Source organism: Mangifera indica, chromosome 20 (assembly GCF_011075055.1).
Source record: "Mangifera indica cultivar Alphonso chromosome 20, CATAS_Mindica_2.1, whole genome shotgun sequence".
Taxonomy (NCBI): Eukaryota; Viridiplantae; Streptophyta; class Magnoliopsida; order Sapindales; family Anacardiaceae; genus Mangifera; species Mangifera indica.
In genome coordinates this window covers 2,347,176-2,363,867 of record NC_058156.1, presented here as the reverse complement: position 1 = coordinate 2,363,867, position 16,692 = coordinate 2,347,176, and the positions used below count along the sequence as shown (strand labels likewise).

General features: G+C 32.4%; 2 protein-coding genes across 4 annotated transcripts; both read left to right on the top strand.

Annotated features, from left to right (window-relative positions):
• The first annotated feature begins 3,676 nt into the window (after window positions 1–3,676).
• LOC123204951 (anaphase-promoting complex subunit 8-like) lies at window positions 3,677–6,883 on the top strand. Of its 2 annotated transcripts, none has more exons than XM_044621775.1 (4): window positions 3,677–3,942; window positions 4,093–4,399; window positions 5,174–6,388; window positions 6,554–6,883. In XM_044621775.1, exons 1-4 carry the CDS (start codon window positions 3,857–3,859, stop codon window positions 6,641–6,643), a joined length of 1,698 nt encoding a protein of 565 aa, XP_044477710.1. In that variant the 5' UTR covers window positions 3,677–3,856; the 3' UTR covers window positions 6,644–6,883. The 2 variants fall into 2 exon arrangements, with proteins under 2 accessions (XP_044477710.1, XP_044477709.1); XM_044621774.1 differs by having other exon boundaries at window positions 3,681–3,942; window positions 5,174–6,424.
• Window positions 6,884–12,897: 6,014 nt separating this feature from the next.
• Window positions 12,898–15,105, top strand: LOC123203891 (two-component response regulator ARR5-like). 2 transcript variants are annotated; one of them, XM_044620361.1, is made up of 6 exons: window positions 12,898–13,308; window positions 13,394–13,470; window positions 13,597–13,674; window positions 13,798–13,868; window positions 14,381–14,648; window positions 14,703–15,105. In XM_044620361.1, the coding sequence occupies exons 1-6, from the start codon at window positions 13,185–13,187 to the stop codon at window positions 14,871–14,873; spliced, it is 789 nt and encodes a 262-aa protein (XP_044476296.1). In that variant the 5' UTR covers window positions 12,898–13,184; the 3' UTR covers window positions 14,874–15,105. The 2 variants fall into 2 exon arrangements, with proteins under 2 accessions (XP_044476296.1, XP_044476295.1); XM_044620360.1 differs by having other exon boundaries at window positions 12,901–13,308; window positions 14,381–15,105.
• Window positions 15,106–16,692: the final 1,587 nt, after the last annotated feature.

Genomic DNA, 16,692 nt, shown 5'->3' with positions numbered 1-16,692 from the left:
AAAGAAATCTTGCCTTGCCTCTTAGACCATAAACTACTACTTTCTCAATTATAAACTAATTGGCTCTTCTTGAAATGAAATTTTTATGTCCACCAAAAATGACTTTGCATTGAATTAAAATTTAAATAAAGAAAACCTATGACAAAGATCAATCACAAAAACACAAACAAAATTTACGTGGTTTGACAATATACTTCTAATACCCTAGGTGAGTGTAAAAGATAATTCGATTATTTCCTTATTATTCGGTACTAATTGTATTTTGGGAATTTAAATAGAAATCTCATAGACTTTGCTCTATTTTGATATAACTCCAAAGAATTGCGTTAGAAAAGGGGAAATTGGAGGAAGTTTCCATGAAAGAGCATTGCCTTCCCTTTATTTTCACAAGTACGATGCGGAAGGGATTGATGAACCTTTCCGAATTTCATAGCACTCAAACTCAGAAAGAAAGCAAGAGGAAAAGTTGTTGTGCACCGAACAAGGAAGGAGATCGCTAGAGAAACCTTTGCCACGGGAAGACCAACGTGATCCCTGGAGGAAAGGTAGGCTATCAATCCTTAATTTTCTTGCATCTAAGCCTTTTAATTATGGTCTTTGTATGCTTCCAAGAATTAAAATTATTTATATTATATGTGTGTGCTTATTTAGTCTTCATTTGTGAGAAATTACATGTGCTTACGGCGTTTGTGTAGGTTACAAAAACCAGAGAAATGCCATATATATAAATATACATTGGAATGGAGTTTCATAATTTGTGTTAATGGAATTCATATAAGCATGGGAACTTGTAGATAAAGATTTGTAATGGATGGTTAAAGACGTTACGACCCCTGGAACTTTAGATCAACAGAAGTCAAAAACAGAGTGCAACAATCGACGATAGGACATAAGCACATGAGAATTTATCGATAGTGCCTCAGTTGGGTCTTCACTTGACGTTGCTAAGAGCTAGGTTGGCGACTTAGGCATGTTTAAAGTTCACCAAGGCGTCATACCCACACCTATAAAAGCACTACCTCTGGTGAGTAGTGCAAATCATAGTAGCATCAAGTGCACGCTAGATGTGAAACGCGTACACATCTGTATTTCGACTTATATATACATATATATATATATATATATATATATATATATATATATATATATATATAAGTCAAAATATAAAATAGAAACCTAAAAAGATGTCTCATTTTCTTCATATCTTCTGTTGTGTTTCCTCTTTTTCTATCGTCTCCTGTCATTCGTCCTCTTTTTATGTCTTCAACTTTTCAGTGTTGTTGGTTGTATTTCTCCTATTCTTATGTCATGAGTCCATCTCCTCTTGCTTCTGTTTTCGACTCTCTGACATCTCCAGCCTCTAAGCTTAACACTTTCGTTTGGAGCAAAGCCAAACATATTCGCTTCCGAATCTCCTATTGCACTGTCTTAACTCTTGAGTATGTGCGAGTTGATCCCTAACTTCATAACTATCAAGTGAACCGACCCTAAGCCAAAGCTTGGGCTTACCTTTTATAAAACAAGCTGAAACCGAGCCAAGCCATGTTCAGACTCAACTCGGCTCAAATCCAGCCTTAGTTGATCCCTATACAACCTAAGTTCGATTGACATGTACTATGTGTACCTAGTAGAAGTGATTAAGAATGAGACATTTGGGATGATTAAATTAGAAGTGACATATTTTCACAAAACATTTGAGATGTTAAAGAGATAAGAATATGTATCATTAAGATACTAAAGAAATTTGAAAACTAGTCATCTAGGATGTTAAAGTTCTGCAAGATTGGACATATATGTAATGTCGAAGAATATCAATTTAGAAATAAATATGTAATGTCATAGAGAGAAGGGATGAATGGGAAACCTTAATGGCAATTGTTATGTGCTAGTTCTACACAATGTTTTATATGGAATGCTAAGAATAAGTATATGATTTGTGCATGATGTGATATCTAATATGTCAGCTACTTATTGAGTATTTTCACACTCATGTGTTCTTTAAATTGTTTTGCAATCAGAAGATGAGCTAGTAAGGCAACAAGAAAATAACAGGTAAGTTAGCCTCAGATGCGTGAGGAAGGATATATTTGTCATTTTTGTTTATGTATATAGGGATAACGTATTTATTTGTGCACATTTATCGACTTCTTGAATTTTGAGATACTTTCATGTATAGGTGATGTTTAGATTTGTTTTAATTATATGAAACACATTTTGCACATATTTTTATAAAATGAATGTCATGCTCATTTATTATTGAAATTGAATTTTTGTTGCATTATTGCGTGTGAAAGTATCTTCAAATTCGTATTCTCTTCATAGAGTTTGCATCTAAAAAGGGATGTCATATCATATCATGATGATGAGTGATTAACAGACATAGGTATAAGATGTAATCATACTGACAACAAAACCTAAGAATGACAAATGTGTGAGGAGTGGGAGGACATTTAGTGTCATCGGGGAGTTCAATAAGCCATAATAATTTTTGTTTTGAATTTTGTTTAAGCAAATCCTCAACAAGCAAAGAGACAAAACCCAATCACTTTTATCATATTTCACAGGTCATTTAATTAGTATGGAATGACTATTACTCCCTCTTTAGACTATCATTTTCATAACCTTTTCTAGGCTTAATGGCTTTGAATCAATCTTCCAACAAGGGCTGTAAATGCATCGAGTCGCTCATGACTTAGATTGTCTCGACCCGAGCTTGACTCTCTAGCTGAGTTCGAGTGTTATACTAGTTAGCTCAAGAAAAATATAATAGTTTTAAATCTTACATTTACACATGCGAAATATTGTTTTTTGACTTTTAATATAATAGGTAATTTAGAAATATATAAGTTATATAGAGTTTATATATGATATTTTGGAAATTAAAGGTTTAAGTCGAATTCAAATCATTCATTCTTGTTAAAAGCTCAAACTCAAACTGATATATTACCAACTCAACGAGCTCGAGCTCTCTTTTAAAATAATCAAATCAATTTGAGTCAAATACTACTCAATTTGATTATACCCTTATTTTCAACAAGAAATCGATTCTAAGACCTTTATATGGAAAGACTTCAACTAATTCACTCCTTACTAGCACGTGACATGTTTTGCAAGAGGTGGTAGTGATGTTGGCAACATGTCCCCTAAAAAAAACACATTTTTGTTGTTTTATCTTATTATAAAAATATAAAATAAATAAAATTTATGACATTACTATTTAAATTTTGGAAATCAATTATTGGTTATATTTTGGTATGTTTTGCTTCCTACTTTCAATTACGGGTTTAAAAATTATATTAAGTTAGCCGATCTGATTAGTTGAATCGTTAATCATTAATTAAACCAATTAAAATATATATAAAATCGAGTTTAACTTAGGCAATATAAATATTTTTTTTTAAATTTACTATGAAAACTCGAACTAAAATTTTATTTATCATATGAGAATATATATACTATTAGATTAAACGTATTTTAATGTTAAAAAAGTTAAATTATATATTTAATTATAAATTATATAAAATTTTTATTAAAATTATTTTTGATTAGTCAACTAATTTAATTATCGGCCAACTAAACTGATCATCAATTAGATCATGTCACTCCAATCAAATTCTAAAATCATTATTTTTAACCACCAAATTTAAATTTAAATTTCAAAAGAAAGTCGATAAATTATTGAAGGTAATGTTTAAATTTCAAAATATTTCCATCGTTCTTTGTAGTTTAGTCCACCGGAGCATCCGCTCAACCATTTCATTTCAAAAATCAGGGCGCGGAGAGAAGCAAGCAAGCACCACCATCACTCACATTACACCCGCTCCATGAGCCCGCCGTGACCTAGTCAAGCAGATCCATGAGTTTCAAAGAGAGCTGCCGAAACGAGCTCCGCACGGCCATTAGTCAACTCAGTGATCGATGCCTTTACTCCGCCTCCAAATGGTACTAAAACCCTAAGCCCCAATTATCTAATTCTTCTCATTTATTACCTTGAAACCAATTACCCCTCGATTCTTCTTTCTATAAGCTACGAAATGATAATTTCAAGATGCTAATTGGCTAATTTTTTAATTAATGGGTTTGGATATGCAGGGCAGCAGAACAATTAGTTGGAATAGAACAAGACCCAACCAAGTATACACCCTCAAACACTAGATTCCAGCGTGGAAGCTCAAGCATTCGTCGAAGGTTCCGCACCAATGAGATTACTTCAACGCCGTTTGCAGGTGTTTCTTACGTCTCCACTCCGGTAATGGAGGAAGATGAGGTGGTGGATGGTGATTTTTATCTTCTGGCAAAGTCATACTTCGATTGTAGGGAGTATAGGAGGGCTGCTCACGTGCTCCGTGATCAAAATGGAAAGAAATCGGTGTTTTTGCGCTGCTATGCTCTTTATCTGGTTTGTTTCATTCTGACACTTATTATTTTTTTATCCACGGTTTTGATTACAAAATTGTGCAGTATTTGAAAATTTTCATGACAGAGAGTTTAGTGGGAAAGAAAATATTTAACTGACTGTCTTGCTCATGTTTTGCCACTTGATACTGTTTCTGCAATGTCTTGCTCATGTTTTGCCATTCATATTGTTTCTGCAATTTTTTTATTTCATTTTCACACGGCTGATCATCCAGGATCAAAACTAGGGTTCCCTTGGTTGCAATATTTGTTTCTATATACCATGCTGTTGGATTACATCTGCCCATGGAATGTATATTCATATGCGCTTATATAGATGTATGGATACCCATTCCCTGCTGTTGCCTCATTTTGCATGTTTTCCACCCATTTTGATTGAAATACACTCATTCTTGTGAATCCTCAAATTACTTGGTTGATTTTGCTTTTAAAGTTTTCACATCAAGAGGACATATTGCAAAGTTATAGTTACCATCAATGTGGGAGAACTTTCATTATGTCTATGAATTGGTTTATGAATTACAGGCTAACTTCTTAAATGAATCAGAAATTGCAATTACATATTGGTATTTACTTCTGATGGTGTTGTATTAATTTTCACATGTGTACATCAATAATGCACGATGTTGTCACTCACAGCAATGCCTGAGCATTTGGTGGTCCAATTATTTTTTAAATTAACTGTGATCAAGTAAAGCTATGCTATATTTAAGGAGTTCTATAATTACATATTTTTTAACTTTATTTGGTTCCTAAGGCTGGAGAAAAGCGGAAGGACGAAGAAATGATAGAACTTGAGGGACCATTGGGCAAAAGTGATGCTGTGAATTGTGAACTCGTTTCCCTTGAGAGAGAGTTATCTACATTTCGCAAAAATGGAATGATTGATCCCTTTGGGTTGTATCTATATGGTATGGTACTAAAAGATAAAGGCAGTGAGTATCTTGCCCGTACAGTTTTAGTGGAGTCTGTGAATAGCTATCCTTGGAACTGGAGTGCCTGGTTAGAGCTGCAGTCATTGTGCACTACAGTTGACATCTTGAACAGCCTTAATCTAAATAATCATTGGATGAAGGACTTTTTTCTTGCCAGTGCTTATCAAGAGCTTAGGATGCACAATGAATCCTTAATGAAATATGAATATCTACAGGGCACTTTCAGTTTCAGCAATTACATACAGGCTCAAATTGCAAAAGCACAGTACAGTCTGAGAGAATTTGAACAAGTTGAAGTGATATTTGAAGAGCTTTTAAGGAATGACCCCTATCGAGTTGAAGACATGGATATGTATTCTAATGTGCTATATGCAAAGGAGTGCTTCTCTGCTTTAAGTTACCTTGCCCACAGAGTATTCATGACTGACAAATACAGACCTGAGTCTTGTTGCATAATTGGGAATTACTACAGTTTAAAGGGGCAGCATGAGAAATCAGTTGTATATTTTCAGAGGGCACTTAAATTGAACAAAAATTTTTTGTCAGCTTGGACACTGATGGGCCATGAATATGTTGAGATGAAAAACACTCCAGCTGCCATTGATGCCTATAGACGAGCTGTAGATATAAATCCTTGTGATTATCGAGCCTGGTATGGGTTAGGACAAGCTTATGAGATGATGCATATGCCTTTATATGCTCTTCATTATTTTCGAAAATCTGTATTTTTGCAGCCAAACGATTCTCGATTGTGGATTGCTATGGCTCGGTGTTATGAAACTGAACAGCTTCACATGCTTGAAGAGGCTATAAAATGCTATAGAAGGGCTGCAAATTGTAATGACAGGGAAGCAATTGCCCTAAACGAGCTTGCAAAGCTGCATCATGAACTTGGGCGTGATGAGGAAGCAGCATTTTACTACAAGAAGGATTTAGATAGGATGGAAGCTGAAGAGAGGGAAGGACCAAATATTGTTGAAGCTTTGTTATTTCTTGCGACTCACTGCAGAGCCCATAACAGGCTTGAAGAAGCAGAGGTGTATTGTACCAGACTTCTGGATTTTACTGGTCCAGTGAGTTATGCTAATATTCCTAATTTATAGTTTATAAAGAGATTAATGGTCAATTTTATATAAATCATGTATAGTAACAATGTCAAAACTCGTAAGTGTTTTATATATTACCTTTGTGCATGATTGCAGGAGAAAGAAACTGCAAAGAGTATGCTCCGGGGAATGAGAGCAGCCCAATCAAGTTTTGCTTCAATGGATGTTGTACACTTTCCTCCCTGATTTTTTAGCTATCACACGTGCAAGTTAAAAATCCTATGCAGTAGCTGGGACTCTTCTGGTTCACAGTTTTGAGGTATTATTTAACTGTGAAACGCTTGAGATGTGTTTGGTTACAGTGACAAGCATATATTGGCAATCTGTGCTGCAGAAAACATTGATGTACTATTTTTATATGTATTTGTTTGTTTTTGTAAGAAGGATAGACAAATATTACTGAAAGAAAATGGTATATTGTGTATATATCAATTGTAATGTGTTATGTGAATATATAATGAAGAGTATAATCTATGTACGAAAATGAAATAATGCAAACAAGGAGACTCAATGAGCTAATGTGTACAAGGAAATTAGATTAACAAATTAACAATTATAGCTTTACTAATCCTCCTCAAACTGGAAATGGTAGTATGGAAACTAGATTGAGTTTGGAAATAAGGTGACAAAATCGTGCATTTTGGAAAGACCATTAAAATGTTAGCAATCTAATCTAGTGATCCAAATCTTAAGATGTAAAGTACTCTTTCAAATATGATTACAAATGTAGTGACAATCAATTTCAATGTGTTTGGTATGTTCATGGATGACATTATTCTGAGCAATGCCTATGACACTCTTTTGTTGCAATAAAGTGAAGCACTACCATCGTGTGAAACCTCACGAGCATACGAGTTCAAAAGTTGGCATATGAATTCAAAAGTGGTGTTAGTGAGAGCTTTGTAATTTGATTCAAAACTAGAGCAAGAAGCAACCTTTTGCTTTCTAATACACTAGAAGATCAGTGAATCTCCAAAAAAATTGCAATAATCAATAGTAGAATTATGCTTAGTACGGTCCCCAACCCAATTAACATAGAATAAACACACAAATGAAAAGAAAATGTTGATGAAAATTCAAGGCCATAACATATTGTAGCTCAAACATATTAAAAGATTCAAAGTACAATAAATAATGAGCAATGTGTGGAATATACATGAATTGACTAACTAGGCTGACAACAAAAGAAAGGTCAAGTTGAATGATTGTCAAATTGGCTAGACTATCAACAAGTTGATGATACAATGTGGGATCAAGAAAAGGTTCTCCATCTAGTTTTTTAAGCTTGATGTTTAGATCTAGTGGAGTAGAAAACATACCACCATCTAATGTAGGAGTACAAGAGAGATCTAAAGCATTCTTAACTTGGGAGAGGAAATAGTCATTTGAGTAAGATGTAATACCAAGTCCTAAGAAGTAAATAAAAGAGTCGAAATCTTTCATCTCAAATTGGGCATAAAAATATTTAAGATTGGATATACCTACAATATTGCCTCCAATAATAATCATATTATCAACATAAAGAAGAAGAATGATGACACTTTGATCAGTCTGTTTTATAAAGAAAACAGAGTCATATAGACATAAAATAAAACCATATTGTGTAACAATATTGTTGAACTTTGCAAACCAAGCTCATGGTGATTGTTTCAATATGAAGAGAGCCTTTAAAAATGACAAACTTTATTAGAAAAGTGTTTATAACCATGTGGAGGCTTCATGTAGATTTCTTCTTCTAGGTTATGTAATACCTACAAATACGTAGCAAGATCATTTATGTCTTTCATATTAAGTTTAAGTTATTGAGATTAAGTGTAAGTTTGAAAAATAGTTAAGTAATAAAGTTTATAAAAATAAACTATTAAGCGATCATGCATGAAAGTGCACGCCCATTTATATCGTGTCAAAGGGATAAATCAAAGAACACATCACGTCAAATCAATTTTAAGTGATGAAATACTGTTTACTAAGGTCTAATAATCATTCTAACAATTATCTGATTTGAAAATCTATATAAATATAGGCAAGATATGGATGACCCCAATATTCTTTACATAGATTATTGTAGTTTTCAGTTATTGAAGTCTCTTATACAACATTGGTCACTCTCGCATGGTTACCAATGTATGTAAAAGTTTAATTATACTTGCAAGTTATGTTTATTAGACAATGAATATGGGTTTTATAGGACTAAAATGAGAAAATCCAAGAGGTTAAATAGAAATGCTCTGACAACTAACCTACTAGAGACGCAAGATCTAGGTACAATTACCCTAGCCTTGCAGTAAGGTCTAAATGCCACCGATACCAAAAATATAGTTCAAGAGGTATTAATACAGTAAAGTGGCACTCCAGACAGTTTAAATGTGTTGGGTAACACCATTGATAAATGTAGTACGAAAGGGGATGCCCGGAGAGTGAGAGATGGCACTAGTTATCGGCCAAACTCAGTTACGTTGGGTTTATTATTTGTCTAGTATGCACCAACCCTTTAGATTTTCAAGCCCTAGTGATTTAACAGTAGTCGGGGAGTGGCTCGACATATTAGAAACTGTTATGTCCCTCTTCTATATGACAAATTCAGAGAAGGTCTGATATCCAACTACCTTCTCAAGGGTGATGTCAATGTCCAGTGGATGACGATCATTGAGACTTATGAGGTGGCAAAGATGACTTGGATTGAGTTCAAGAGACTGTCCGATGGGGAGTACAAGACAACATACATGACATACCTGAGGGCAGAAAAGTTCATAAATATGTAACAAGGGAATAACTTAATGAAAGAATATGCCACCATATTCAACGCTTTGGTGAGATATGCTTTGGGAATGACAAGTACAACCTAAGACAGGATGGAGAAATTTATATTGGTATCAAGCAATTCATGGTAAAAGGTTGAACCACATACCACAAACAATTTAGACAAGGGCAAGAGACATTTCCAATACAAGAACACGAACAACAAGAATCAGAGAATGAATGATACCCCAACTTGCTATATATATGGGAGACATCATCGAGCAAAATGTTCGAGTGAACATGGCCTACGTTTCAGGTGTATACAACCGGAACAATTTTTTTTTTTTTTTTTGTGAGGAACCATTAAGCAACCCTAGATAAAGGAGAGCAGATTGTTGGGGGTGTCAAAGCCAGAGAAGAAGTTACATTCAAAAAATAGAATATGAGTAAAATTTACCTTCTGGGTAAAGAAATAATAGAAAAATTATCTCTTTGATGTCCAGGAGATGCTCCATCTGATGAGATTCTTCTTGTTGATGCAGAGTAAAAAATATATCCACATTTCTAGGTATAGGTGAATAAATTAAAGATGTTTTTAACTGCAGTTACTATAGCTATTTACAAAGCATAATTGTTTGTATCAATTCGAACAAAGAGAAGTTTCCAGGAAAAATGTTATGTTGGTCGGAAATTTCCATATAAGAGAAGTTTCTTATAATATTCTTTAGATCCAAGCTCTCAGAGCATGGGTTGGGCATAAGCTGTGGATTTGCCACAAGCAATGGGCAATATGAGCGACAGCTATATTGCATTATGGATAGCAAAATCTAATTAATATTTTTATAATTAAAAGTGGGATACAATTCGTGAAGGCATTTTTAGTAATATGCGATTTGAATTTTGAGATTTGTTACATTGTTTATGGTACAAGATACTATCATCCCTAATGTTGCAAGACAAGCAATTCCCAATGGTTATTTATTATTATTATTATTATTATTATTATTATTATTTAACAAAAAAATCTCATCTGAATTAAATTATTTTTTATGATCGAATTAATCATATTGAATCAATAAAATTTTACATTTAATGGCTAATTCTATAATCACTACTTAGATAAGTTAATATTTGATATTAAAATATTGTTAGAGGAGTTGACTTTATATATTTTTATATATAAATTTATAAAAAAAAAAAAAATTTACCATTCAAACTATTTTTTAGACCCAATGTTTACATTTGGGAGATTCTAGTTGGGTTGGTGGTACAAGGCATTGTCATCCCTAATGTGGCAAGCCAAGCAATTCCCAATGTTTATTTATTTATTTATTTTTTTAAACAAAAAATTTTATTTAAATTTGATTATTTTTCATGATTGAATTAATCTTTTTGAACAGATAAAATTTTAGATTTAATTAGTGATTTTATAATCACTAATTAAATAAATTAAAATTTAATCTTAAAATATTATCAGAAAAACCAAATTTATATTACCTTATATATGGGTTTATAAATTATTTTTTTTAACTATTCAAACTGTTTTTTAGACCCAATGTTTATATTTAGAAGACTCTGAGTTATCCCTAATGTGGCAAGGCAAGCAATTTCCTATGTATATATATATTTTTTTTTTTCTAGCAAATAGATAAAATTTTAATTTAATCATGGATTATATAATTATTATATTGTATAAATAAAAATATTAATTTTAAAATATTATTAAAAGAATTCTTAACTTTATACACTTTATAGTCCTTTTTTTTTTTTTAAATTCAAACTAATTCTTCAGAACCAATGTTGATATTAGGGAGATCCCAGTTGGGTTGGTGGTCCAATTTAGGTTAAAAAAATAAGAAAAATGAATCACCAAAATCGAAACTCCTTGTAAAGGGGCTTCTGAGTGGTCACCTCAGGAGGATTCACCATGGATGGACAGCAAAATCTCTTCCCTTTTACACTCCATCAGAGATTCGTATTCTCTCCAAAATTTTAAACCCAAAAGGCAGATCATGAGAGTGAGCAATCAAGATCTGAAGAATCAAAGAAAGAACCCAACCCACTTCAATCAATTAAATTATTATCTATTCACAGTCACAGCCAATCCGAGGGCCGCTTTTCCCTTTTGCCGCCGCCGTTGCGGCCCACTCTTACCGTTTTCACCTAATTTTCATAATGCCACGTTTCTTATTAATATATTTGACATCTGGCTCTTGACCTTTGGTCAAACCGTGTTTCTTTTTCTCGTTTTCGCTGCGAAAGTTCTACTTTATGTTCAAAGTTATTTCAGGCTGTTCATATTATGCAGGGTGATTAAGGCTTTTTTTTTTTTTTGAATGGAATTAAATTTTTAATTCAAAAAAATTATGAATTAAAATTGAATTAATTTACAGATTAATTGATTTTAAAAACTTTAAAAATATCAATTAATTGGTTTTCGAATAGAATGTTAAAAAATTATCATATTTTTTATTTTTTCTAATTTTTTTAAAATCAATTTAATTCGATTATTTGATTTTAAAAATTAGATAAATCGATAATTAAATTAAAAAATTAATTTTTTTATATTTTTAAATTGATATTTAAATCAATTTTTCAGAATTTTGATTATTAGATTATTTTGTATGCCTTTAATATTTCAGATTTATTGTTAGTAATTAGAAAAAATAGAAAAAAGTGATATCTTCGGTAAGATATCTGGTTGCTTTACTTTAGTAGGAATGGATTGGGTAATATTTTATTATAAAAAATAAAAAATAATATAAAATAAATTATTTAAATTATTATTATATTTAATAAAAATTATAAATAAAAATAATTATTATATTTAATTAGATATAATTTTAAATATTATTAAAAGATTATTTTACTTATATATCTTAAAATTATTGATATAATTATTTTAAAATTTTTTATTTTTTTATTATATTGATTAAAAATAAAAAAGGTATAAATCAGATTACTTCATATATTATTCGTTTAATAAAACCATACATATATATTTTTTATATATAATTTAAATACATAAATAATGTATCATTATATGATTAGATAATTTTAAATTAAAGATAAAATAATATATAATTATATAATAATGTATCATTTATATATTCAAATTATGTATAAAATATATATATATATTATTATTTTTATTTATTATATTACTATAAATAATAAAATATTACTGTAATATTTATTTATCTTAAACCAAATTATCTAATATTTTAATGTTAATTATAAAATATAAATTTTTAATATTTGATGAGGTGGACCCAAACACCCATGGATGAAAAATAGTTATTTTTAAAATTGTATTATCATTATTAATATTTTGATTTTGGGATAAATGAAAATTAATCTGAGCATATCAGATGTAAATTCAGATTAATGGATAATAACAATGAGGTTTTGAAATTCTAGATTTATTCATTATATATATAGAATATAATAAAATCCTGATTAACTTTGATGATTGAAGAAGAGAGTGGAGGTGGAGGGAGGTTTATCTGCTGTGTGGGTCACAGAATGCCGGTCAAAGTGAAGACGAGTGGAGAAAGTTGAGATCTTGAGGAAATCTAAGAAGAGCCCAGGAGTCAAAATCCTCGACTCAGCACACAGGCTATAATATATACGTTTTGTCTTCTCCCTGACACAGGTTGGTCCTACAAATATTTCCCGAGAAAATTTAGTAATTTGACACGACAAATAATAACAAGTGGCTAAACAATGCTCATCCCAACTGCTACTTCTTAAAAAGAAAGATTTGCTAAAGATCTTACGATATTTGGATCCTCAGAATCTCTTGCTTTTTTATCTCTTTCCTTCTCTTTCTCCTTCCCTCCCTTCCTTGCTTGCCTTATTTATAAAGTTAAAGCACAAGGTGCAGGGTCTCTTGTTATGTTCTTTCTTTGAACATTGACAAGTTTTTAAAGAAAACCCACCAACGGCTCCTGCATAAGGAGATTCTTTTTGGATTTGAGGATTGGAAATGGCAACGGCTAGAGAGGCTTACGGTACACCGTCTGATGAGGAGTTGCATGTCCTTGCTGTTGATGACAGTTATGTTGATCGTAAGGTGATTGAACGATTGCTCAAGGTGTCGGCTTGTAAAGGTATGTGTTTTTGTTTATTTGGTTTTATGGGTGGTGAAAGATGAAAAATGCTTTGAAGAAGCTGATTGAACTTGGACTCTTGCAGTGACGACCGTGGAAAGTGGAATAAGAGCTCTGCAATATCTGGGATTGGATGGAAGGAAGAGCTCTGTTGATTTTGATGTAAGCTAATATGTCTTCAAATTGCTACTTTTTGTGCTTGGTTGATGAGAAAATGGAACAGTACAAAAGTTTTTATTTTTTGGTTCTTCCTAATGATATTTTGTTGATTGATGGCTTTGGATCCAGGCTCTGAAAGTGAATCTTATAATGACAGACTACTCCATGCCTGGGATGACTGGCTATGAACTGCTCAAAAAGATCAAAGTGAGCCCTTTAGGCCTTTTCCTCTTCTTTCACCAGGCATTTTACAAGGCCACTGCATTTTTATGCCAAGATTTATTTCAAAACCTTCTATACTGATCTGTCATTTACTGTACATTTGAGCAGGAATCATCAGCTTTCAGAGAAATCCCAGTTGTGATAATGTCATCTGAGAACATACTCACTCGTATTGACAGGTATAATCCCCTTTCATTTGAAAATTTCTTACAGAGACAACAAATTTGTGAATGCATTTTGATTGCAAATCAATCATGGACCCAGAAAAATCCAGGGGATCTTCTGACATGATTCAATAGTTAGCCATTATTTGATTTGTATTGAACATCATCTGCCTATGAAATTATTCTGATCTTAAATCTGTTCAATTAATCAGAATTTCCAGCCTGGTTTTAGACTCATAATATCTTGTGGGTTCTTTTACACTTATTATAAAAGCCTGCACATGGTGTTTTGGTGTTGGTTGGAACCACTGTCTAATTTAGAATTGAGGGAAGGATTCGAATCTTAATATTTTGAAGGCAAAATTTTGAATGTTTAGAATCAAAATCTTGTTTATTATATGTTAATCATATTCATAATCTTGTTTCAGAATTAAATACCCAAAAAATCAGTTTGAAGATATTGTTTCTGAAACAATGTTTTTACAGCAATCTTATGAACAACTTTCCTTTGTTTTACTGTAAATCAGGTGCTTGGAAGAAGGGGCTGAGGAGTACATAGTGAAGCCTGTAAAACTATCAGATGTTAGAAGGCTAAAAGAATTTATAATTAAAGGGGAATTGGAGGAAAATTCTAAGAGAAGACATCAGAAGAGGAAGCAGAGGGAGGAGGATGATGATAAGCCCTCATCCTCCTCCTCCTTTCCAACGAAGCAGAGGGAAGAGGATGATGATAAGCTCTCATCCTCCTCCTCTCCAACGAAGCAGAGGGAAGAGGATGATGATAAGCTCTCATCCTCCTCCTCCTCCTCTCCAACGAAGCAGAGGGAAGAGGATGATGATAAGCCCTCATCCTCCTCCTCCTCCTCTCCAACTTCACTATCATACTCACAGCCTCCTGCCGATGATGCATCGACTTCCGAACCATCGTCGTCTCTGTCATCACCATGTAGTCCGGCAGAGCTTCCACTGTCTTCTCTGTTGTCACCGGTCAAGCGGTCGAAATTCCTTAGCAGAGACTGATGAGTGACAAAGATTGGCCGTTTATTGTCCATACAAATCAGTAGTTTACCGCAACCGCAAGTAGAAGATTAATTTTGTTATATCTTTGAAAAAAAAGCTGAGATTGATAGTGAAATTATGTCAGAAATGTAAAGAAAAATACTTCAAGAAATCTTTCTGTGCGTTTTGTGGTAGATGAAATTTGATTATTTTAATGAAATCCCGGGTATGAGGAAGGCTTCATTTGACTCAAGTGAAACTCAACCTAGCTTAAGATTGAGCTTAGTTTGACTTGAGTAGAGTTAAGATGGAGCTCGTTGATCTCGACTCAAATTTGAGTTCGGTTCGAGATTGAATTTGGTTCTGATAAAGTAATTGAACTAAAAACCAATGAAATGGTGTATTTTTTAAATTTGTTAGTCAAAAAGATATTGATTTAATAAGTTTATATTTAGAATTTTTGGGTTTTGTAAGTTTGATGAATTGAACATTTTAAGACTTAAGTTTGAATTCAAGTTTAAAAATATTTAACTCTCATATTTGAGTTTGAATTAGCTAGCTTGAGTTGAGTTTGTTTTGAACTAGTTTGATTTAAGTTTAGTTTGTTTTTGAATTCAAATAAGTTTAGTTCGAATCTAAAGTAAAGGTTTAGGTTTGAATTTGTTATGTTTACAAAATTTTAATTTATCTGGTGTAATAATTATGGGTTTAGTTATTATATTTTAGATTTGTTCATCTAATAAATATAAGGGAACATAACTATTTCCCATCCAAATTTTAGCCAATCTTAAACCCATACCTACGGAAGATGAAAAACTCAAACTCTTATGTATGACCAAATTTTTGTTAATTTTTTCTGTTAAAGAAGGGTAAAATAGTCATTTTACTGTATATACTAAAAGTTATAAAATTTATTATTTTTCCCTTTCCTAAGTTTTAGAAATTAACATTTCACCTTTACCTAAAGTTTTTACACTTTGAAAAATAATATTTTCACCTCCAAACTTTGGATTTTCATATTTTTCAAAACTCAGTCACCCCCATAACTTTTAAAAACAGTAATTTCACCCCATTCTTCAACTTCATCTTTTGGTGGTCTCCGACTTCATCTCTGGCCTCCTCTTTCTCCTGGTACAACGACAGTCTCTCTTCGTCACACAACCCAGATGATGAAGCTCGTCGTGTCATCTAAATGCGACGACGAAGGACAACAAAACATTATCTTTCGTCTGTTCTTTCAAATCTGGATGATGCTTCGTCATCCAGATCTGGACAACGAAGGTTCATTTTTCATCATCCTTTGTAGCTGGAGAAAGGAGATCGGTGAAAAACGTCAGTCGTCAATGGTGGTCAGAAAACGAAGTAAACCCTAGGAGTGAAATTTAAATTTTTCAAACTTTAAGAATAGATTGAAGTGTTAGTTTTTAAAACTTGAAGAGAGAAAATGATAAAAATTTTGAAGTTTTAACATTTATAGGTAAAATGATGATCTTACCTCTGCCTCTAACTGAAAATTTGGACGATAATTTTATAATGGGTGAGAGTTTAGATTTTCATTTATCATGGATGTGACTTTGAAATTGAGTTTAAATTTGGATGGGACATAGTCATTTTTCCTAAATATGAACGTTTTCCTTTATTTAAAAAAACAAACAAACAAAGGAGTCTGCCTGCCTCCTGGGCTTCCTTAATAAAGATTCGTTTAACATTCAAACTACTCTCAGAGATGCATCTGTAAGAGGTAATAAACTTTTTTCACAGTAAATAAAAATTACTGTGCCCAATAAGACTGGCTGGTAATTTATGCAGTAGGGCCCTCTCGAATTGATTGCTGAAACTC